The sequence below is a fragment of the Osmerus eperlanus genome, chromosome 7 (assembly GCF_963692335.1).
Source record: "Osmerus eperlanus chromosome 7, fOsmEpe2.1, whole genome shotgun sequence".
Lineage (NCBI taxonomy): Eukaryota > Metazoa > Chordata > Actinopteri > Osmeriformes > Osmeridae > Osmerus > Osmerus eperlanus.
In genome coordinates, this window is record NC_085024.1 from 8,913,246 (window position 1) to 8,939,028 (window position 25,783).

The following is a 25,783-nucleotide window of genomic DNA, read 5'->3' on the forward strand; positions in this document are numbered from 1 at the left end:
CCACCACTCCACCCATCACTCCTACCTCAGGATCGGGACCAAGGTTTAAATTTTCATCACAGCCATCAGCATCAGCTGGCTCTGCTTTTGCCTTTAGTACCCCCCATGCCAGCACTGTGAAGTCTTGGACAAGGTTTACCTTAATTTGATATACTATTGATTATTAGTATTTTGATATATAATACAAATAAGTGTCAACAAATATTTTCCAATCCACTGACACTTCATTGCCATGGGATCACATACTAATGAAGTATAATATTTATTCTATTTTGTGTTATAGAGCAATCAGCATTGGTGAGGTACAGAATGGAAAGCCAGTCGCAGTAAGTGTGGTGACGGTACGGTTCACAGAAATGGAGGCAAACGTACCGAGCATCATTGAAAAAGTGATGATGGGTCTGAAGACAACTGAGTCAATGGTGCTGACGGATGCCAATTGGTGCGAAGAGTTGGACACTGAAGGAACAAGAGGTATTTAACTCAATAATGCTAAATACTGATTCAATAAAATTATGATTCTGTATTTTACCTGAAGTTTCCTATCACATTATGTTACATTGAGTCATTCAATAATGGCTATGGTGGTAAAACACTTTTTCAGAACTGAGTATACATTTCATTGTGTGGTTTGTTTTCAATGTCTTTCCCAGGGTCAATGTATTGGAAGCAAAATTCCCGCAAAATTAATGCTGTGTCCAACTCAGATTTTATTTGACTGAGAAGGAAAACGACCAGGTATGTGTTTGGGCCCTCTTTAGAAACATATCGTTGGCGGCAGTTCACATTTTTTACAATCTATGGTATCCCTTGCTTAACACATTTGGGCCATACACACTACTTTCCACATTATTATTGATATAAGTCACATTATGAGTCGGAACAGACTGATTTCAATCATTTACTTCGATTTTTGGTTCATTTTAATCCAGGCCTCAATTTGGTGATTTTGGTTTCCGTTGATCTTTGTTATGTCATTTTGTTCTCAATGAATAACACAATGTACAATAACGATTTTCATCTTGAAAATGTTTCCTTCATCAAGACACAATGTGTGATTTAGGTGTTCCCTCAATTGTTTGAGCAGTGTATATATTACCATTCAATTGATTTGACACATTCTCTCATGCAAGGAAATTAGTAGTTTTCTCCCGACTTTTGACTGATGCTGTAAACGAATGAAAACTTTATGTAAAATGTTGTTTGACATTGTTGTCACTGTCCAAGTTATCAAAAACAACTAAATTATTAACTTTGTCCTGTTTTGTTATGTTACTTCTCCCAAAGAGATGACAATTCTGGACTGCAGGAGGTCTTGGACAAAGTTGAAGAAGTGCTGGAGGCCTCCCAAGGTCTAGAGGCTGTAGCTAACCAAATGAGGGAGCTGTCCACTCTGGTCACCAGAGACTCCATCAACATCTCGCGTCCCCAGGCTACCCACCTGAAAGAGTCCTTTACCTGCATGATTTGCAGAGGTAGAAAACAGAATTTTTTTTATTGTGCAATTAAGTCATAATTTGCCCTATTTCTTTATAAATAAGTAGCGTTGGTTAACTATTTTGTTAATTGTACATTGCATGCATATAGGCCAGAACAATTTTAAGGTATTTGATATATTCTGGAGTGGCTGGTCTCAATACCAGACTTTTAATGGACATCTGGTGGAGCAGAGCCTCACACTTGTTTTATTCTGATCTGGCAAGTCATTGGTTTAATCATTGAGCATGCAAACAAATCTCAGTGACATCTTTCCTTTTATCCATAGTATGTGTATGCCTGGACCACACAGATCACAGACAAACATATAAAAACATGATCAAAGTTTGTGATGTCACGGAAGTATGTTAACGATGGATTAATGCCATTTATATGAATGGATTCAGTGAAGTTCAGCATCTGAATAGACTGATTTTTTGTTTAAAGAATTAGTAAATAGAGCACTTGTCACAAATCCCAGTGATGGGACCCAAATGCAGACCGGGACTGGTAGGTGGTGAAAAAAAAGGTATTTATTGGGGACAGGTGGGTACAGGTGATGGTGGTAACAAACGTGCAGGTCGGTGGTGAGGGTGGCTAGGCGGGAGTGAATGGGTCTCCAGGGTGCAGAGGCTGAAACAGAGGAGCAGGAGTCCGGTCAGAAAAATAAGGAAAAATTTGCAAAGCGAACAGGATGACTAATGGTATACTTTAAATACAGGCACTAAAGCGCAACGTACTGGTACGTCTAACGATCCGGCAGGGACTGGATGTCAGGCCACAGGTTAAGTAGTGGTAACGATGATCAGGAGCAGGTGTGTAATGGAAACAAGCTCAGGGGGGTGGGGCCGTGACAGTACCCCCCCTCCGGACGCCTCCGGGCGGACCACCCGGCGCACCTGGATGGAGACGGTAGAAGTCCCGCAGCAGGCCAGCGTCCAGGACCTGACGCCGAGGGATCCAGAACCTCTCCTCCAGCCCATAGCCCTCCCAGTCCACGAGGAACTGGAATCCCCGGCCCCGCCGATGGGAGTCCATGATGCGGCGCACCGTGTAAATAGGACCACCGCCGATCATCCGAGGAGGGGGAGGAGGAAGCAGGGGACTGAGGAGGACAGGCTTGAGGCAGGAAACATGAAAGGCAGGATGTACCTTGAGGGCCTTGGGCAACTTTAGCCGGACGACTGCGGGATTGATGATCCTCTCCACCACGAACGGGCCGATGTATCTGGGATTCAGCTTCCTAAACTCCGTTCGCAGTGGAAGGTCCCGGGTAGCCAGCCAGACCTTGCCCCCCACAGCATAGGAGGGTGCAGGAGTACGGCGACGGTTGGCCTGGACTTGATATCGACCGGAGGCCTTCAACAGGGAAGCCCTGGCACGCTGCCAGGTCAGGTGGCAGCGGCGGACGTGGGCTTGGACAGAGGGAGATCCTTCTCCTGTGAGGGGAACAAGGGGGGTTGATAACCGTAAAGGCATTGGAAAGGGGACATACCGGTGGCGGAGGTAGGAAGCGTATTGTGGGCGTATTCCACCCAAGGCAAATGGGAGGTCCAGGAGGTGGGGTTTGAGGAGACAAGGCAGCGAAGCGTCGTCTCCATCTTCTGGTTGGCCCTTTCAGCTTGGCCATTAGACTGGGGGTGGAATCCAGACGAGAGGCTGACAGTAGCTCCAATGGCTGTACAGAAGGCCTTCCATACCGCCGATGTGAACTGGGGACCTCGGTCTGATACGATGTCTCCAGGAAGACCGTGGATCCGAAAAACCTCCTTGACAAGGATCGCAGCAGTCTCCGTAGCCGAAGGAAGCTTCGGGAGGGGCAGAAAGTGTGCAAACTTGCTGAATCTATCAACCACGGTTAGAACAACAGTGTTACCTTCGGACGGGGGCAGACCGGTTACAAAGTCCATAGCCAGGTGAGACCAGGGCCGCCGGGGAATCGGTAGAGGGTGTAAAAGTCCTGCACTCGGTTGGTTCCCTTGTTCTGAGCACAGACAGGACAGGCAGAAACAAAAACCCGGGTATCTCTTCCCATGCCAGGCCACCAGAAGCGTCTGCGCAATAGAGCCATGGTACGGGCAACGCCCGGGTGACAAGCAATCTTAGCAGTGTGTGCCCACTGGAGCACAGCAGAACGGACAGAGTTGGGCACATACAAGCGGCCCGGTGGGCCGTTACCTGGACCAGGCTGATCTAGCAGGGCCGTTTTAACCTCTTCCTCGATCTTCCAGACAACTGCCCCCACTACGATGTCCTGGGGCAGGATGGCCTCGGGTTTGGCTCCTGTCTCCTCTGTCCTAGAGAACACATGGGATAGGGCGTCTGCCTTGCCATTCCGAGAGCCTGGTCGATAGGTGAGGGTAAAGTTAAAGCGCCCAAAAAACAAAGACCACCTGGCCTGACGGGAGTTGAGTCGCCTGGCCGACTGCACGTATGCAAGGTTCTTGTGGTCGGTCCATACGATAAACGGTTGCTCCGCTCCCTCCAGCCAGTGGCGCCACTCCTCCATGGCGAGCTTCACGGCGAGTAGTTCCCGGTTCCCTACGTCATAGTTCCTTTCGGCTGGGGAAAGACGACATGAAAAAAAAGCACACGGGTGGAGCTTACCATCAGCGGGGCTTCGCTGGGACAGGACGGCGCCAACTCCCACATCCGAGGCATCCACCTCCACCACAAACTGTAGAGAGGGGTCCGGCTGGGTGAGGATGGGTGCATCGGTGAACCGGTTCCTCAAATCCAGGAATGCTCTGTTTGCCTCGGAATTCCAGCAGAAGGGCCTGACACTAGACGTCAGGGCTGTCAAAGGGGAGGCCATCCGGCTGTAGTCTCGGATAAACCGTCGATAGAAATTTGCGAACCCCAGGAACCTCTGGAGCTGCAGTCTAGTACCAGGCTGAGGCCAGTCCAGAACCGCCCTCACCTTCTCTGGATCCATCTTCACCTGCCCCCCCGTAATAATGTATCCGAGAAAAGAGGTGGTGTGTGCGTGGAAGTCACACTTCTCTGCTTTCACAAAAAGGCGGTTCTCCAGCAAACGCTGGAGGACCTGCCGGACATGCTGGGTGTGGACAAGAATGTTCTCAGAGAACACGAGAATATCATCCAGGTAGACAAACACAAAGCGACCAATCATGTCTCCAAGAACATCGTTTACCATACTCTGGAATACTGCAGGGGCGTTGGTGAGGCCAAACGGCATGACCAGGTACTCGAAGTGGCCCATGGGTGTGTTGAATCCGGTTAGCCATTCGTCCCCCTCTCTTATACGGACGAGATGGTAGGCATTGCGTAGATCGAGCTTGGTGAACACAGTGGCACCCTGCAGGGAGTCAAAGGCAGAATTCATCAACGGCAGAGGGTATTTGTTCTTGATGGTTATGTCGTTTAGCCCCCGGTAATCGATACAAGGCCGCAAGGACCCATCTTTTTTACCAACAAAAAAGAATCCTGCACCCAGGGGGGATGACGAGGGACGAATGAGGCCTGCCGCCAGGGAATCCTTGATGTAGGCTTCCATGGCCTCACGTTCCGGTCGAGAGATGCTATAAAGGCGTCCCTTGGGAAAGGCGGCCCCAGGAATCAGGTTGATCGCACAGTCGTAAGGTCGGTGAGGGGGAAGTGACAGTGCCTGTTGTTTACTGAACACCTCACCCAAGCTGTGATAGACCTCCGGCACCAGGGACAAATCCGGGGGGGCAGAGGGCTTACTCTGGCTGGGAACATACAGGGAACAGGCAGATTTGAGGCAGTTAGCATGACATTCAACACTCCACCTGGTTACCTTGCCTGTCACCCAATCGAAGGTGGGGTTGTGTTTCCTCAGCCAGGGGTAACCAAGAACCAGGGGAACGCGTGGTGAGGACAGGATGTAGAAGGAGATGACTTCAGAGTGGTTGCCTGATAACAGCATCGTAACTGGTTCCGTTCTCATGGTCAAACGTGCCAGCGGTCTGCCATCTAGGGTAGTTGCTTCTATGGCCTCCGGGAGTTGCTCCTTGGAGAGCCCCAGCTGTTCCACCAGGTCAGCATCCATAAAGCTGTCATCCGCTCCAGAGTCAACGAGGGCATTAACCTCTACTGACTGGTCCTCCCTGATGAAGGTGGCAGGAAAAAAGGTTCTGGCTCGGGGTGAGGGAGACTGAGGAAGGTGGCTCGCTAGAAGACCCCCCATACCTAGCGAGCCTGGGAGTTTTCCGGGGGCTGAGGACAGGAGGAGATGTAATGGCCCGTGCGTCCGCAGTAGAGGCAGCTGTTGGTCTCCCGTCTACGCTGGCGCTCCTCAGTGGATAACCCGTGTCTTCCCACCTGCATGGGTTCAGGGTCAGGCAGCCTCACCTCTCTTCTGGATTCTTGGGGTGTTGAACGATCAGGGGTGCTCTGTTCCTTCTACAGGCTTGGTCGGTCTCAGGTGTGGCGGCTGGTTAGGAGACCCCCATCGTCTCTCCCTCCTTCTCTCCCGGCACCTGTTATCCACCCGGATGGACAAGGCTACCAGGTCGTCCAGACCCTGAGGATCAGGATAAGAAATCAACTCGTCCTTGAGTTGGTCGGTCAACCCCTGGTAGAATACTGCCTGTAGGGACTCCTCGTTCCATCCACTCTCCACAGACAGTGTTCTGAATTCGATCACGTATTCTGCGACGCTGCGGGTTCCCTGACGAATAGCAAACAAACGCTTAGCAGCGTCCTTTCCTCGTACGGGGTGGTCGAATAGTTTCCTCATCTCAGCCGTGAACTCCTGGTATGAGGCAATGCAGGGGTCCTGTCGCTCCCAAACAGCTGACGCCCACTCCAGGGCCTTTCCCCGGAGAAGCCCAATTAGACAGGCTATATTGGCCTTGTCCGAGACGTAGGTACGGGGCTGGAGGTCAAACACCAATCCACACTGCATGAGAAACGAGCGACACTTTCCCAAATCCCCCTCATACCTCTCAGGTGTAGGAACCTTGGGCTCCAGAACAGACATGGAAGCAGGTCCTGCTTCGGCAGGTGCGGGGCAAGGTGCAGGTGGTTGCGGGTCCGCTGGAGCACTAAGCTGGTCCCGGATACTGGACACGCTGGTAGAGAGGTTTTGTACTAATGCCATTATCTCCTGCAAAGCCGTGCTGTGTTGGCCCAACAGATTGCCTTGTTGGGAGACGGCATGGCGCACAGCGTCCAGGGCTGCTGGGTCCATTGTCTGGCCGGATCGTTCTGTCACAAATCCCAGTGATGGGACCCAAATGCAGACCGGGACTGGTAGGTGGTGAAAAAAAAGGTATTTATTGGGGACAGGTGGGTACAGGTGATGGTGGTAACAAACGTGCAGGTCGGTGGTGAGGGTGGCTAGGCGGGAGTGAATGGGTCTCCAGGGTGCAGAGGCTGAAACAGAGGAGCAGGAGTCCGGTCAGAAAAATAAGGAAAAATTTGCAAAGCAAACAGGATGACTAGTGGTATACTTTAAATACAGGCACTAAAGCGCAACGTACTGGTACGTCTAACGATCCGGCAGGGACTGGATGTCAGGCCACAGGTTAAGTAGTGGTAACGATGATCAGGAGCAGGTGTGTAATGGAAACAAGCTCAGGGGGGTGGGGCTGTGACAGCACTATCATATAAATGTTTGGATATCTTTGCTATATCTTTTGCAGAAATAATGGATGAGCCTATGCTGTCTGGGTGTTGCCGGAGCTTGCTTGGGTGTAGGGCATGCTTTGATGAATGGGCACTGACATCCACCCAGTGCCCAAAGTGCCGGGCCGACTGCCCACTTAAGACCCTCATTCAGGTGGCTGGTCTGTCAACTGCTCTGGCCGTAATAAAAGACCTATGAAGGGTCTGTCTCTCTCACACACACACACAAACGCGTTAACACCCTTAACATCTCTTGTTGCATTATTAAGTGTTGACATATAGTTTGTATATAAACAAAGTTCCATGACAATGTAATAAACAATACATATACGCCCTTCCAGGATGCTCTTATGCATCTGATCCATCTTACTCAACTGTAAACCTATGAAAAGATAACTTCCTCTATCCCAGAGACAAAAAACTGCACGCATACACACACACACACAAACGCCCTATTAAGTGTTGACATATACAGTTTGTATATAAAAAAGCTCCAAGTTTAACGCCATGTTTCCCTTTTACATTTGTCTGTAATCAAATGTATTTGAAACCTGAAATGACCCTTCTTCAGAAATGATATTTTTTATAAAGTTTAAGTGCATAAATGTTTGTTTGGATTTCAGAGTTCTTAAATGAATGGAGTATAACTGGCACATGTATCTGGATATATTTAAGATATAGTATTTCATGCAGAAAGAGAAGGTGCAGTTAGGTGTTGAAATGTATTTGACTTTGTATGGTACTTGAATGTTGCATCACAAAGGAACAGAGAAAAGTACACCATGTGTGTGCTAGCTAAGGCCGTGTGGAGTGAAACCTTTACACAAAGGGAGCTCTCCTGCAACAGGATTGGTGACCACTGGTCTAAGGAATAAAAAGGTCAATATCCCTGAGTGACCCAATGAGAGCCCCAACCTATATCCAATGAAAGATGTGTGGCATGTCTTGAAGATTGCTCTCCATCAAAACTACCCATGCAACTTGTCACAGCTTTTGTATTATTGGGTGTGCTTTGCCTTCGGCAAGGGCACAACCTTTGTTCTCTCACATATATATTATTATAAAAAAAATAATAATTTCTTTTTGCCCCCCTAAAACTCAGTCAATATTTGGCCTACATAGACAACCTAGGTGTCAAAAGTTTCGTCTTGGTAGCGATTGAGTTGCTTCTATTGGGATTTACGTTCCGTTGCATGGTTTAAGTGGAAATTAAGTTTTTGTGGCGAAAAGTGAAGCTAACGGTGGCTAACTTGCTAGCCACAGTCAATGACGCTACTTACGTCACTAACGTCACGAAAACTCGCGTGACTACCTCTAGCAGAACATTAGTTTAGCAGCTCGTTAACTTCTGGGAGATAGCTAAGCTAACTGCTTTACTGTAAGGCAGCTGCAGAAACGCCACAAGCAAAGAGGCCAGGGTGATAACTATTTACTAATTTTACTTTGTGATATGACACACAATTGTGACGTGTAATGTACAATATAAGCTGATTTTATTAAGGAAGTACATCTACTTTCGGAAACAGTAGTCTACTATGTCACTGAAGTATTATCATCATGACATTAGCCTCTGTTGCCCGGGCAACACATACTACAGTGGTCTGATGCATCTGTTTTCAATCGTTAAAATAAACATTCCTCACAAATACATTTTCGTTGTAGGATTTATTATGACATTACATTACAAGTAAACGATTTGTGGGTGAAATTATCATTACCTGTGGTTTCAAACCAGTGTTGCTCACTGCAACGCTGTAGCCTACGCGAGACACTACAAAAACATCTACACAGCTGTAGGAAGTCAAACGGCGACAGAACATGTTCGGCACTCCCCTTACTTAAATCAAAAGTCTATCTAACTACTAACCTTAACTTCATTGCCACAGCCTAAACTTTGTCAATCTGTTCATGAAAATAATTAATTTCAGCCTAAACCGTACAACGGAACGTTAAATCCAATTCAACCAACGCAATCGCTACCAAGACGAACACAGCAGTAGTCTAGTACTGTACCGTAGTAGTACAATTTACCGGGGCAGCTCTCCACACAGGGCTATATCGCACTTGGCGTTGTTACTGACAACGATCGCTACCAGTGAGCTTTTTATGAAAGCGATTTTCCACTAAATAAATGTCAAGCTTATTTACGTTTTTGGGGGCATATTTTCAGTTAGCAGATGGTACTGTTTGAATCGCGATTCCATCTTCTACTGCCGGGTAACGTCGTAGAATAATCTTCAAAGGAGGTTCTTTATTCATGAATGAATGCAATATGAGTAGGCTAAATGCCTTAAAATATCACGAGAAGGGAAAAACTTAAAAGGACGTTTAAGTCATAGAGATTAGGTCAATTTTTGCACCGGTCTGCCAAATGTATTCGTTTTGATTCAGCTATGAGGCTGCTATGAGGCTGTACCCTCTCTAGTTAATAGTGCAACTTAGTTTTTACACTTAAAACTAACCATTAAATTAGTGGAGTATGGTGTGTAGATGACTGGGGGGAAATTTGAATGCATGAAACTCTGTGTCAGTGACAGACTACAGGGAGGAGGTCAAGCGCCTAGCGGCATGCACAAGCTGTGTCTGAGCAGGGTACACAGGATCATCAGTGCATAAGAACCGCACATGCTGCTATCCCTGCATTTCAGTTGCACATGCTCCTTGCACATTCCATTTTCCTCTGCACATTTAGAATTGCCATGATGTATATATTTTTACAGTTGTTACATACGCATGTCTACCTTGGGGACTCGACGGCGGCTATCTCCGCATCCCGGGTGCCCATGCAACCTTCGCCTTCATATGGCATCTACAATGCCACTTAGAATAACCATTTGCACATCTATGTATTTCACTTGTTATATACATATACTTAATGTAGGCTACTTAATACTTATAAATACTATTTGCAATTCTGGTTAGATGCTAATTGCATTTTGTTGTACTGTATACTTGTACTGTTCAATTACAAAGTTTAATCTAATCTTATAATATGAAAGAAGTTCAATGGAATGTTGAATCTATAAGCACTATCAGTTAGCTAACAATTTACAGCAACACCACCACACTAACAGGCCAATACAATTGATTGATGTGATCTTATAATATTACTAATACAAATATAAATGGAAAAACACGACTAGGCCTACAGCATTTTGACATTAGTTTATTTAGCCTGTAGATATCAGTAGGCCCTACATCAATGATAAAAAAGTAGATGCATTAAATGAAATTGGAGGGGCAAACTCCCAAGTCAATAAAGATTAATTGGCAAGTTTATAAACGTGAATACCCTAAAATGTAACTGATAGATAGAACTTTTACTTTGAAGGAACAGGTACTGCTGACGACACATTCGGCCAATGACAGGCATTTCACACTTAGCTCCACCCACGTGAGAAAAATCCAAATATAAAGTTGTTTTATGGTTTGTGTTTAAAAAACGAGAAAACAAAATAACACGTCAAAATCCGTTTTTCCGTTTTTGCAAAAAAACTAAAAAACTGACTCACAAACGTTTTTCGTATTCATGCGTGTTCCGTTATAATGACATAAGGAATTAAACTCACATACACGGACCGTTGGCATTTTTCACTCATAATCCAAGCTCCAATTTGCGTGCTAGAACGTCTCTATCACGTTGTATCCATGCGTCGTTGCTAACGTGTGCTGACGTAGTGACGTAGGCTAGCACTGGTACCCTTCGTCGACAGAAGACACTTTTTGCCACAAAAATGTTGTAACCTCCTAAACTGTGCAACGGAGTGTAAATAAAAATACAAGCAACTCAATCGCTACCAAGACGAAACTTTTGACACCTAGGTTGTCTATGTAGTCCAAATATTGACTGTGGCTTAGGGGGGCAAAAATAAATCATAATAAAAATAATAAATATATATGTGAGAGAACAAAGGTTGAAGGCTTGAGCACACCCAACTATAAACTTCCTCACTGTACAAACACAACGAGCATCTCTCGCTCCCATGTCAATGTCTATCGCTCTCTTCTCACAACGTTGCTATTGGCTCGCTGAGGCATGTCTCTCACGTGCACAGAGGATGCAACATCACGTCTCGCACTCGGCCAAAAGCACGTGTCCAATCCACTCTCTTTTACACAGGATGGTCCGAAAAGACCAATACTACAAAAGTATCCAACTCGCATGTTTGGAGTCCAGCAAAGAAGTTTTTGCAAGAGCTGGATGGAACCATTTTCGTGGTTGGAATATAGTGTATCTAAAGATGCCGTCTTTTGCTTTGCCTGCAGGCATTTTCTCGGTGGAGGAGGGCACGGGTTTCATCGGGAGCCAACCTATACAATCAATGGTTTCACTAACAGTGCGTTCACACTGCAGCGGAGCGGGCGGCGCGGCTTCCAATTCATTTTCAATGAAACCAGGCGTTGACGCTCGCGTAGGGCATTGTGGGAAGGCGAGCGGAGCGGAGCGTTGCAAGTTGGATTTTCTCAACTTTATGTAAATGAGGAGCGTGAAAACGCTAGCATTGGCCAATCGGATTGGTTTCTTGTTTCTTGTAACGTAGCAACCGTTGGTCATGATAAACATTTTTAGGTTTCACAATTTCAAGATGGAGGAGAAACTTTTCGTATGTGACGAGCCTGAATTTAAAGATTACATTAAACTAATAATGCATGGTGCATGGTTGCCGATGTCGTCATTATTCCTACTGTGTTTTTATAGCCTACTTTTAAATTCAGTCTCGTCACATTACGTGACTGTTCTGTGCCACTGCTAGCTCGCTAGCCCAGCCTACAAACGACTGGTTGAGTGACCGGTGGCGTAACATGTATTCTACTGTAATCTTGCACTAGTAAAATCTTGCACTTACATAAATGTTGTGTAAAAGTGGTATTTTGATCGATATTGTGAGTACATGAACCCAAATCTGCACGCTTGGCCATGACTACAACAGTGACCTTAGAGAACTACAACTCTGTATTAACTTGTCTAACACGCCCCCGAGCGTGGTGTACTGTGGGAAGGCAAGCGATGCAGAGCGTTAAAAAACGTGTTTTTTAACCAAGCGTTTTTTGGCCAAGCGTGCAGATTTGGGTTCATGTACTCACAATATCGATCAAAATACCACTTTTACACAACATTTTGTGTCACACAGGGACAACACAGGGAGTCAGGTGGCTGAGCGGTTAGGGAAGCGGGCTAGTAATCAGAAGGTTGCCGGTTTGATTCCCGGCCGTGCGAAATGACGTTGTGTCCTTGGGCAAGGCACTTCACCCTACTTGCCTCGGGGAGAATGTCCCTGTACTTACTGTAAGTCGCTCTGGATAAGAGCGTCTGCTAAAATGACTAAATGTAAATGTAAACATTTATGTAAGTGCAAGATTTTACTAGTGCAAGATTACAGTAGAATACATGTTACGCCACCGGTCACTCAACCAGTCGTTTGTAGGCTGGGCTAGCAGTGGCACAGAACAGTCACGTAATGTGACGAGACTGAATTTAAAAGTAGGCTATAAAAACACAGTAGGAACAATGACGACATCGGCAACCATGCACCATGCATTATTAGTTTAATGTAATCTTTAAATTCAGGCTTGTCACATTAGTAACTTTGTTCTGAACAGAACTGGGTGTGCAGACACATACGAAAAGTTTCTCCTCCATCTTGAAATTGTGAAACCTAGAAATGTTTATTATGACCAACGGTTGCTACGTTACAAGAAACAAGAAACCAATCCCATTGGCCAACGCTAGCGTTTTCACGCTCCTCATTTACATAAAGTTGAGAAAATCCAACTTGCAACGCTCCGCTCCGCTCGCCTACCCACAATGCCCTACGCGAGCGTCAACGCCTGGTTTCATTGAAAATGAATTGGAAGCCGACGCCGCGCGCCGCCCGCTCCGCTGCAGTGTGAACGCACTGTAACTGGCGGAAAGCAACAGCATCTTTTAAGGGCCATCATGAGAGTATGGGACATAAATTTGCCATGGAGGCATGGAATGAGTACAAGATGAAAGAAAAAAGTGGCTCAAAAATCCCAAATATGCTGGATAAAGGACATTCGGTATTGGTCCAGGAGAACAGAAAGTATATGATGGGTGTTGTGGAAAGCTTGCGCTACTGCTTGTCAGGGGATCGCACAGCGAGGCCACATTGAAGATGAGGATTCAGCAAACAGGGTAAATTTCGCAAGTTGCTATCTGTAATCGGAAAATTTGATACAACCGTAAAAAAAAAGTTAGAGAACAACCCATCAAATGCCAAGTATGTGCACCATGACGTGCATAATGAGATGATCAATATAATGGCAGAAATGATTCGGAAACAATTAAGGGATGAGATTAAGGATGCTGAACATTTTGCAATTTTGGTGGATGAAAGCAAAGACATCAGCAAAAAAGAACAAATTTCAGTGATCGTGCGTTATTTGAACACGGAATCAGAGAGAGTGGTGGAGGAGTTCTTGCATTTCACTCCAGCAGATGGGTTAGATGCAGACTCGCTCTTTGCTAGCATCAAGCAGACGCTCAGTCGGTGCGGTATTGACTTGAATTGTTGTGTTGGCCAGTGCAATGATGGTACCTCAGTCATGTCTGGATGTAACAACGGAGTCCAATAACTTTTCAGAAGAGAGGTGCCGCAAGCAGTTTACATACACTGCCATGCTCATAGGCTTAACCTGGTGTTGGTGGACTGTGTGCATAATGTAAATGCTGCCGCTGAGTTTTTTGAGACGTTGCAAACACTTTACAAGTTTTTTCGGGGTCTGTGGTGCACAATCTCTTCCTGAAGAAACAGAGGGAACTTCCAACGGCACAGCTCATAGAGCTGAAGAGACTGAGTGACACTCGCTGGGCATGCCAGTATGATGCATCTGTGCGGTCAAGAAAACTCTCCCGGCTATAATCGCTACTTTGCGTGACACTGTTCGCGACAAGAAGGCGAAACGGAGGACAGAGTCTAAATCTGTCAGTTCACTTATAGATGAGCAGTTTGTTCTGCATCTTATTCTTTTTGAGGATGTTTTTAGAACGACAAAATTCATGTCCGATACGCTACAGTTTCCCAATTTTGATCTTTTGACAGCAGATGTCCTGGCCCAATCTGTGATCACTGGCATATCAGAGAAACGTACAGATGACAAATGGTAAGTAATCCGAAAGCAAGCAGGAGACCTGTGTGTTAATACTGGGATAGCGACTGTACAGCGTGAGAAAAGGCAGACCCAAACAGCCAAACATCTGGAGGACTTTATTGTGGAGGCCCCGATAGAAAGACCAGGCATGGGCAGCATGGATGACCTGAAAACGCAGTCATTCTATCCTGTTTTAGACAGTTTATTAATGGAGCTGCGGCGACGCTTCCATAGAAGCAAATGATGTACTGGCAGGCTTGCCAGCCCAAAGCCCCAATCACCCATCATTCCTAGACAAACAACTTATTCTGCCAATGGCTCGTCATTATGGGGTCAGCGAGGATAATTTGTTTGCAAAACTCCACCAGGTTCGACGGCTCCTGAAAAGGAAGGAAGAGCAAGGATGTACCATTAAGAGCAACCAGGAGTTCCTATCCCTTATGAAGCCTTACAAATACGCCTTTGTGGACCTGTACAAATTGATCTCCATATCTCTGACCCTGCCTGTCACATCTGCGAGCTGTGAGCGCAGTTTTTCTTGTCTGCATCGTTTGAAGAGCTACCTGAGGAATAGCAGTGGGGATGGCCGAACCAGTGACCTGGCACTTCTGGCGATTAACCCTCTGCGAGCACGGGCATTGGACAGCGACAGCATCATAGATGCCTTCGCTCTCAACCACAACAACAGGCGCATTGTCCTGTTATGAAGACGTCTAGGTAAGTGAAAGATTTTCCTGTGTTGTTTGTTGCATTCTGCTGGGTTTTTGCAATTGGGTTTACAATGTGTTTTTCTGTCCCATTTTTCTTGTTTAGGTGCTTGACAATAAGGTGGAAACTGCTACACCTGGTCAGCTTGCCCGGATTTGGGTTTTTCTTAAGGCTTTTCGGACATAGTTTTGTGTGCATGATACAATGATCTAGCTCGGATTATTGTGGTTTTGAGCGCCTACTGTTTGGTTTCTTTCATGTTTTTATTGATTGTGACCTAAAATAATATATACTTTTTGAAAGCATTTCTGACTCTTTGCCTGTTTTAGTTAATTATCTGCTATTCCAATTTGCCCTCTTTAGTTTAAAATGTATTGAACTATTTATGTTTAGTTTAATTTATCTGACATGATAGTGGTGACCTGGTGGTCATCTGGCACCAACTTTAAGTATTTGGGATTGCAGAATCTATAACATGCTGCATGCATTTTGTCAGTGACCGTCGCAGATGAACGCGCAGATGAACGCTTTGTGCGCGTCCGTCGGAAGTAGCCTAATGATAATAATAATACGATCGATTTGTATGGCGCTTTTTATGGACCCCAAAGACGCTTTAGAGAGCAAAAATGTAAACATATGACAATATGGTGGGGAGGTGTTGTAGGAGAGAACCATGTGACACATATGCTATCACCCTAATTTCATAGCACCCTCGGTCAAACACCGAGCACCCCCATAGCACCAGCAGAAAAAAATCTCTGGCGCTGCCACTGTACACATGCTGTACGCATCGGTGTTCTTTGGATAAAATATGTTTGTAGGTTTTGAAAGGGACTGACTATGGAAGCAAATTGTTACCAAAATTCAAATGAAAATGCATTTCCAGAAATGCATTTGCATTTTAAAAATGTGGCTGCATTATTTGACTCATAAATGAAATTAGTAATCAATCATCCTATTTGCATTTTAATTTTCTTCTTCAAGAGTGCTCAATTTTTCACTTAATTAAAATGAAAAAGAAATAGACATTTGAGATTTAATTTTCAAAACATGCCCCAGCAAATAGATACCAAAATTCAATTTGAAATGTAAAATTTGAAAATTCAAATGCATTTCCAGAAATGCATTTTCATTTTAAGAACGTGGCTGCAAAATCGTGACCACAATTCAAATTAAAATGCATTTCCAGAAATGCATTTTCATTTTAAGAACGTGGCTGTAAAATCGTGACCACAATTCAAATTCAAATGCATTTGCAGAAATGCAAAATGAACGAAAAAGCATTCTGAGCGGCGCAGCAGAGTGACGTCAGTAGCCGCTCTTCTTCAGCTCCCTGCTGACCGAGCTATCCATCTTGTTCGGTAGGGGGCGGTGTGCACATCTGCATTGCATTACATTGCAAATGTGCCGGGAAATTGATTGAATTGATTGCCGGGTCTTTAGAGCAGCGTTCCCCAACCTGTGCCCACCGGTCCGCGAACCGGTACCGGTCTGTGAGTCATTTCGTACCGGGCCGCACAAAAAAGAATTTATAACATTATTTCCTTTTAATTGATTATCAGAGTCTGAAAGACGTTTTATTCTGAAAAATGACCTGATTCTCTCCTTCTCCGCGGGCCTTTTCCCCTGAGCAAAAAAGCTCTGCAAAGACGTGTGTTTACTCATTTTTTAGCAAGTTTGTGGGCTTTATTGAACGGTATCATGCACGTCTCTTCCTCTTGACACATGACAAGTGATAGTTACCACTCAATGAAGCCTGTTTGAGACAACAACTCTATCGGTGTTTTGGATGAAGGCTATCCTGAGATCGCCACTAAAGCACTGAAAACCCTGCTTCCATTTCCAACATCAAGCGGGATTTTCTGCCGTGACAGCAATCAACCAAAATTTTGGAATAGGCCTGAACTGGATATAAGGAACGCACTTCGGGTGTCACTGTCGTAGCTTATAGTCACACACAACAGTGGGACTGACACATCGAAAGCTAGCTAGTAACAATATAACGATGGAAAACCAGGCTAAGAAACTTAAAGATGGGTCAATTGAAAAAACGGCTGTTTATTTTACATAAAACTCAAAAAACTATTTTTCGCTCAAATCAGCTAAACTATTTTTCTCGCGCTCGCATTAGGTGTGGAAGTCACTAACTAGGATCATATCAAACCCAGAATGTACATGCATTAGCAGCGCAGCTGTCCAGGGCCTATCTTTCCTTCCAGTCCGTTCTGCCGGTCCGTGAAAATATGTCTTACATGAAAGCGGTCCGTGGCGCAAAAAAGGTTGGGGACCACTGCTTTAGAGGACGCATCACAGACCATGGCGCTCCCTCAAATTGTGCAAACACTGTTAGAATTAGCTGAACAGGTAGAATCTAATAATATATCTGAGTCTGATGCCCGTGACCGAGTAGAACAAGTCATAGAGAGCATGGCTGCATACTCTGCCGTCACAGATTTACACATTAATAGTAGCTCTGACACTGTTTTATTCATTGTTTGACATCAAGTTGCTCAGTCTGTGATGCGTCCTCTAAAGACCCGGCAATTCAATCAATTTCCCGGCACATTTGCAATGTAATGCAATGCAGATGTGCACACCGCTCCCTACCGAACAAGATGGGTAGCTCAGTCAGCAGGGAGCTGAAGAAGAGCGGCTACTGACGTCACTCTGCTGCGCCGCTCAGAATGCTTTGTGCAGAATTGTGGTCACGATTTTGCAGCCACGTTCTTAAAATGAAAATGCATTTCTGGAAATGCATTTGAATTTGAATTGTGGTCACGATTTTGCAGCCACGTTCTTGAAAATGAAAATGCATTTCTGGAAATGCATTTTAATTTGAATTGTGGTCACGATTTTGCAGCCACGTTCTTAAAATGAAAATGCATTTCTGGAAATTTTCAAATTTTACATTTCAAATTGAATTTTGGTATCTATTTGCTGGGGCATGTTTTGAAAATTAAATCTCAAATGTCTTTCTTTTTCATTTTAATTAAGTGAAAGATTGAGCACTCTTGAAGAAGAAAATTAAAATGCAAATAGGATGATTGATTACTAATTTCATTTATGAGTCAAATAATGCAGCCACATTCTTAAAATGCAAATGCATTTCTGGAAATGCATTTGCATTTGAATTTTGGTAACGATTTGCTTCCATAGACTGACATGAGATGAGTTTAACAAAACATCCAGCAGGTGGTCTACACTCAAATTGAGCTTTTATTGCATAGTTTGGAGATGTTGAAGCCTGATATCTTATTGTGAAGGACATAACTACGTTCCCGGATATGTTGACAGCATTGATGGTCAGTTTGGTGACCCTGGATCAAGTTAATATCCGCGGAAAAACAGCAGCGGCGAGTGTTTACTATGAGGATAGAAGTGTGGTCGGGTTTGGACAAGGGTAGCGCACGGCTAATTTACCGCCGCCAGCGTCCTTTTACCGGCTCTAGTAAAGGCTAAGCTAACTCTAAAACCTAAAACAATATTTAGCTCGAAAGGTAAGAAGTTAAAGCTTAACGTGACATCATTAAATCAGCTGAAAACGTGATACGATCGGGATTGGACACAGTGACGCTACAGTTTTGTGTCTAGGTTAACTTGTTTGAGGTGTGGATTCCATAGATATATATAAAGACTAGATGTCTTACGGCGGAGTCTAGAACGTCCGCACATGGCGGCCATCTTGCTACAGTCAACTCGCTCACCCATAACATTGTGTTGATGCTCCATGTACTTTTAAAATGACCATAACTTGCTCATTTTTCAACCGATTTTTCAACAGTTTGGTTTGTTATCAACGTCAGAGATGTCGGTATGCCACTGCATACTTAAAAAAAAATAGAATAGAAGTATGCAGTGGCACACCGACATCTCTGACGCATTACATATGTATTACCTTATTCAAATTGAAATGAGTGACCATTTTAGAGGGTTCACACACAGGCCTCTGTTCGGGCTAATTCTATATTAGACATTCTCTGATTCTAGGTTAGAAATGTTGACAATGACCAACGGTTGCTACGTTACAAGAAACAAGGAACCAATCCGATTGGCCAACGCTCTTCACTGTTCCACTGTTCAAACTATTTCTGTTTCTACATCTTTCAATTATTAATACTTTTCAGAATGGGTTTTATTCGCCAAGAAACATCACACAGACAAGGAATTTACTGTGGCAGGAAGGTGCACATATTAAACATATAAGAACCTTAAATAAGAAGTGTACAAGTCTAACTAATACTAAGGGGCTACAAATGTAAAAGATTTAGAATGAAAAAATATATAAAATGGCTATAGTACAAATAGGGCAACATACTGCAATATGGCAAGGTGTCTTGTGCAGATAAAGTGATAAGGGGGGGTCAGATGGCTGAGCGGTTAGGGAGTCGGGCTATTAATCAGAAGGTTGTTGGTTCGATTCCCCTCCGTGCCAAATGACGTTGTGTCCTTGGGTAAGGCACTCCACCCTACATGCCTCAGGGAGAATGTCCTTGTACTTACTGTAAGTCGCTCTGGATAAGAGCGTCTGCTAAATGACTACATCTGAATAAGTGGTAAAGTTAGTGTGAGTCCTTGGCCTTGTTGAAGAGGCCAGCAGCAGATGGGAAGAAACTGTTTGTGTGGCATGAGGTTTTGGTCCTGATGGACCGCAGCCTTCTGCCGGAGGGGAGTGGCTGAAACAGAGTGTGTCCAGGCTGGGAGGAGTCGGCCACAATCTTCCTTGCTCGCCTCAGGGTCTTCGAGGTGTGCAGGCCCTCGAGGGTAGGCAGATTGCAGCCGATCACCACCTCAGCAGCGCGGATGATACGGTGCACTCTGCTCTTGTCCTTGGCAGTGGCAAAAGTGTACCAGATGATGGAGGTGAGGATGGACTCAACGATGGCTTTGTAGAAGTGCACCATCATTGTCTTTGGCAGGTTGAATTTCTTCAGCTGCCGTAGGAAGTACATCCTCTGTTGTGCTTTCTTGGTGAGGGAGCTGATGTTCAGTTCCCACTTGAGGTCCTGGGAGAGGATAGTGCACAGGAAGCGAAAGGACTCCACAGGGTTGACTGGGGAGTCGCACAGGGTGATGGGGGTGACTGTCTTGTTTACGCTCCTGTTTTTGTACGCTCCGCATACAAAAACCTTTACTTAATTTAAATAAACATTGTATGCTTAGACGAGCCCAATTAATTTCCAAGACCTCCTCTTGGTATTTAGCATCCTGTGTCGCTGATTGCAGGGTCCTGACACCGGTGTAAAACTCAGATACAGCATAGTTTGCACGTTCACCTTGTCTTTGCATCATACAATGTAGCCTACATTGAAAAGTACTAAAATAAGTACCTTATAATAAATGTAAAGTTTTCTGTAGCGACAGAAAATATTTTTTGTGTACCGTAATTCGTCAATTATTTTGGTTGACGTTTTAATTTTAAAGTCTTAAAGTTGCGTCAGAAGAATCACATTTCAGTACAATGGACAGCGTCTTGTTAAGTGCAACTTAAGAGACATCCATATAACGATGGATCGTAGCTGTTACGAGGGTTCTCTACGATCAAAATAGCGATCCATCGTTACTTCTTACGTGCGTTTCCCGAACATGCTCGTAAGGAGAATCATCGTACGTGTCTCTTAAGTTGCACTTAACAAGACGCTGTCCATTGTACTGAAATGTGATTCTTCTGACGCAACTTTAAAATTACAACTAATAAAATAATTGACGAATTACAGTACACAAAAAATATTTTCTGTCGCTCCAGAAAACTTTACATTTATTATAAGCTACTTATTTTAGTACTTTTCAATGTAGGCTACATTGTATGATGCAAAGACAAGGTGAACGTGCAAACTATGCTGTATCTGAGTTTTACATCGGTGTCAGGACCCTGCAATCAGCGACACAGGATGCTAAATACCAAGAGGAGGTCTTGGAAATTAAGTGGGCTCCTCTCCAAATTGAGGTGAAGAAGCTCTTGTTTGAAGAGATGAAGTTCACAAGGCCCTCCATTTCTGTGCCTATTCTTCTGCCCATTCAACAAGGTAGTGTCAAATTTAGGTTACCTTATAGCCTATGCATACAATGTTTATTTAAATTAAGTAAAGGCTGAATTGTGTATTGTATCATATATTCAGTGTTGCCTGTCCAATCCTTACATTTTTACATCCTTACAGTTTACCTTATAGATCCATGTGAGGAGCAGGTAGAACAAACTCCCATAAAACAACAATTTCTCAAATTACTTTTCTTGGTACTCCACTTCCCATAGGCAAATATATATATATGAGTCCTATATTTACTACTTGATTGAACTACAAGGTTAAAAACCATGCATATAAATGGTATCACACATGGCATGTCCCAGCTAGCAGCCTAAATAATTCAATGTACAAATACAAGCATCTCAATTCAACATATTTACTGTCTTATTTGCTAGTGTTGACTATATCTACAATCTTGCACAGGCCAACAGCTTTCCAAGACCATGTTTGCAATCTCATGATTCTCACATATTGGCCACAAATGACATTGTGACAAATGACAAACACATAAGTAATGAATACCCCATGTCTTCAACATGGAATCATTGTTTCTGACATGAATAATCAACTCTACTTTAATTGATGGTTGATCAATTATACTCATTATGAGTGTAAGATATGTCAGATGACATCATGATATCATGATGCTCCTGAACCTCATACAAGCAGACCTGCAGAGGCTAACAAGGAGGTCCTTTGCACTGACCCCTGCAACCCTACTGGCAGTGTTAAAGTTCTAGGCCACTGGTGCCTAGAACCTCCAAGTTTTCTGGAGGTTCTTGGAGATGGACATGGGCTCTCCAAGGCCTCAAGGTCAAGATCTGTGCAGGCTGTCACAACTGCATTACTTTGCCACATCCCAGACCACATCCAATTCCCCACAACCAGAGGGGACAAGTCAGTGGTGCAGGACTTAGGCTATCTTCAATGGCTTTTATGATTTTTGTATGAGTTTTCACTCCCTCCCAGCCCCTTCACCCTGTGTGACTTCCCAGTCAACCCTGTGGAATCCTTCCACTCCCAGCACTTTTTGAAAATCTCTCTCTTAGAGGCGCTTTGGATAAAGGTGTCTGCTAAATGAATACATGTAAATGTAACATCAGCTCCCTCACCAAGAAGGCACAACAGGATGTACTTCCTGTGTCAACTGAAGAAGTTGATCTGTCAAAGACAATGATGGTGCGGTATTGGGTACTGACAATGATGGGTACCATATTTGAGTGCATTCTCACCTCCTTCATTACCATCTGGTACCCTGCCTTGGACACACTGTTCCAGCCACTCCCCTCCGGCAGGAGGCTGCGGTCTACCCGGACAAGAACCTCTCGCCCAAGGAACAGTTTCTTCCAACTCTCACTGACTCATGTCTAAATGGAATTAGGCACTTAAAATGAACTTAAATCCAGGAGAAGAATACCACATCAGGCCAAATGAAGTACGAGAGAATTGGACTGCACCTCCCTCTTCCCAGGTAGGCTATTGTTTCCGCATATGCACTCTATTCCTCCTGTCTGCATGCTCACATGTTTTGTTGCACTCCCACCATCTGTTTCTCTCAGGCAGGCCAGGGGGATCTGCTCGTGCTTCTGCTCAGTCGTGACCCTCAAGGACTCTTCCACCACACCCGAGATCCAGCCCGGTAACTACTATCCCATCCTTACCCACTTCATTCAGTCTTGATCATATTCTAAAGAATTACACTCTTGTCTTCACAGGACGCTAGGCTCGGCCTCGCTACCAGCCTCCCCAACGTCAGGCTCGGCTTTGCCACCAGCCTCTTCATCCACCGAGCTTGGTGTGCTACCAGCCCTATAATTCTAATAAACATCTTCAATGTTAAATTGTTGTGTTATTGTACTCGTAAAAGCGTTACGTTTATGCATTTCTAGTTACTATTGCACATTACAACAGCCATATTTCAATTTTATAGTATTTTGAATAAGACTTGACATGTGTTTGTTAAATATACCTTCGTCTACTGCATGCGCCAAACCCACCAAATCAAATTATTTTGTGTAACCTAAATTTACTTAAGACTAAACCGGATTCAGATATTTTTTCGTCACTTAAACTTGTATGGTTCACTAACAAATATCCCAGTTCCAGCGTAACTGGTGTAAAAAGAGAACCAAAATACGTAATCTTATCTTCCATCGTAAGTAACTTTCAGCATTAGTCTATGTAGTTTTTATAGTCGGCCTACGTGTGTCTCCACTGAGTCTCTTTGCTACGATGCACTTAGCGATCTACGACTGGTCTGGAGCTCTCGTTAATCTACGAATATTTTCAAGTGCCTCTTTAGCTACGATGGTTTTGGGAAACGGCCCGTACAACTAAGATCCATCGTACGATGGACTCTACGATCAATTTAGGCTTACAATGCTTTCAAGAAACGCACCCTTGGCTGCGTCGTAAACCTAAGTAGATTTTAGAATCCATCGTACGACGAATCTTAGTTTTACGGGCCGTTCCCAAAGACACCATCGTAGCAACGATCGAGCAAAATAACGAAACCATCGATATTTTTTACGTGCGTTTCCCAAACATGCTCGTAAGGAGTAGGCCAATCTATGCGCTTTCAAGAGCTACGGATTTTCAAGACACACTTTAGTTACGGTGTCTTTGGGAACGGCCCGTAAAACTAAGATTCGTGGTACGATGGATTCTACAATCAATTTAGTCTCACAACGCTTTCGGGAAACGCAGCCCTCTGAATGGAAATCTATGGCTCTGGTACTGATTACACATTTGGCCAATGACAGGCATTTCACATTTAGCTCCACCCACGTTAGAAAAATGGAAATATCAAGTCGTTTTACGGTTTATGTGTAAAAAACGAGATAACAAAATAAAAAGTCAAAATCCTTTTTTTTCCGTTTTTGCAAAAAAATTGAAAAACGGAATAAGAAAACGTTTTCTTATTCCTGCTTGTTCCGTTTTGATGGGATAAGGAATTAAACTCACGTACACGGACCGTCAACGTAGATTATTTTGCGGACTTTTATTTTGAAGCATGTACTAGATTGGATGTTCATCATTGCATCCCGGTAGTTTTTGTGTCTCTCTGTATTGATAGAAGTTCAGTCAGAGATAATTACAAACTAGTAACTACTAAAAACTTTAGCTAATTAATGTAGACTAACCAGTTCTTGCCTTTTGTTTATAGTTGTTGTTCTTTGGCAGCCAGCAGTCAAAATAATAGTAATGCGTGACTATAGCTATAGCTTGGCTTTGAAACCTGTTCGAGCTAGGCTAACGAGAAACTAGCCAACGACACCGAAAAGTTAGCGGTTTGCTAACTAGAAAGTAAGCTCATGCTAACCAATTGCTTTGCTAGCTAGTTTGAAAGGGAAATTAGTCACTTTACATTTCTTAACTTGTTCTAACGATAGCTAACGATAGACAAGGCTCCTTTATTCTAGCTAGATTTAAGAATGTCACTGAGCGCTGTCCACTCAACGGTGTCCAGCCTAAAATCATGTCAGACAGATATCGGAACAGGAATGGACATTATTACAAATCTTGCACTTGACTTGGTTGAATCGCAGGGTAAGTAGCAAATACAACATACTTTATTCTTTGTTACTACGACAGTAGTAGTAGGCTACATAACTGTAGGTCTCTATTTCTGGTCCTTTAATATTGTGTATCGTTCTATAGAAGGTGCAGAAAACTCAGACCTAAAAAAACTGGAGGACATGATGGTGGACTGTGCCAGACTGGACAGAGAGATCAACTGCGTTGATGAGGTCGTTCACCACATAACAACCGAGGTCAGTAAAATTGCACCCTCTGATAAGAAAGTCTTCGTATGTGCCAAGTGGGTATTAAATGTGATTTCAGATGTATTCCTAAAGACGAAAAAAGTCCCTCAAGGTGTGAATAGTTTTTATATTATGCTTTAAAGTCCCTGTAAAGTGACAATAAAATATGGGTTCTGAGTTTTTCACACTACAGACACTACATATGATTGTAACTACCCAGCCCAATTTGAATGATTACAAAATCTTGAAAACATTTACAGTTTTCCAGTGGTGTATAAAGTACCCAAAAGCCATACTTGAGTAATAGTAAAGATACCTTACTGGAAAATGACTCAAGTAAAAGTAACCTTTTAGAATACTACTTGAGTAAAAGTCTTAAAGTATCTGTATGGAGCTAAATCAGGGCCAAATGTTTTGTTAATTCGAAAAAAAAATCTTTAGTCGAAAAACTAAAGCTTGACATTGAAAATGTAAGTTTTGGTCGAAAACTTGAAAAATAAAACCATGTATTAAAAGAAAAACTAAGTGTACCAATTTTTTTTTCAGGTTGAATAATATTTCGATGAAATCTTGGAATAATTTTGAATAAGTTATTAATTTTCACTTTCATATTTTCACAGTTTCACATTTCATGTTTTCAGATTCAAAACTTTTTTTTTACGGCTTAATTTTTTTTTTTAGTTTCATTTTTTTTAGTAATTATGAGTGACAGCCTAACAACGAGTCAGAAGACTCGGCTGTTGGCATGGCGTCCGCTCCGCCAAGGCAACAGGCTGGCGCCAGCGCACAGGTAAGACATGTGAAAGATATTAGCCTTTTTGAATAGATACTTTGGGACATTATCCCCGCAGTGGCATTTTTTTGTCATTAACACATAAAGGGGAAAATAGGTGGACAGCTGGACAAAGCTGGAAATTAAGCATCGCTAGCACTAAAGTTAGCATTAACTAACGTTAGCTTCACACTTCAGTATAGTACTGTACGTAGCTGGTGTTTTTACAGTCAGTCAAGCTCAGTTCTTTTTTTTTTAACTTTAACGTGTAGTGTAACCTAGTGTCTTTGTTAACCTCTGTTTAGTGTGTAAAA

General features: G+C 43.8%; 1 protein-coding gene across 1 annotated transcript in view; it reads left to right on the plus strand.

The window, feature by feature from the left end:
* Window positions 1–23,966: 23,966 nt before the first annotated feature.
* The window catches only part of nsmce2 (NSE2 (MMS21) homolog, SMC5-SMC6 complex SUMO ligase), a 61,894-nt gene continuing 60,077 nt past the window's right edge, over window positions 23,967–25,783 (plus strand). Inside the window, exons 1-2 of the mRNA XM_062464719.1 lie at window positions 23,967–24,482; window positions 24,594–24,706. Coding sequence (XP_062320703.1) covers window positions 24,368–24,482; window positions 24,594–24,706 — 228 coding nt within the window. The 5' untranslated portion in view covers window positions 23,967–24,367. The remainder of the gene's footprint in view (window positions 24,483–24,593; window positions 24,707–25,783) is intronic.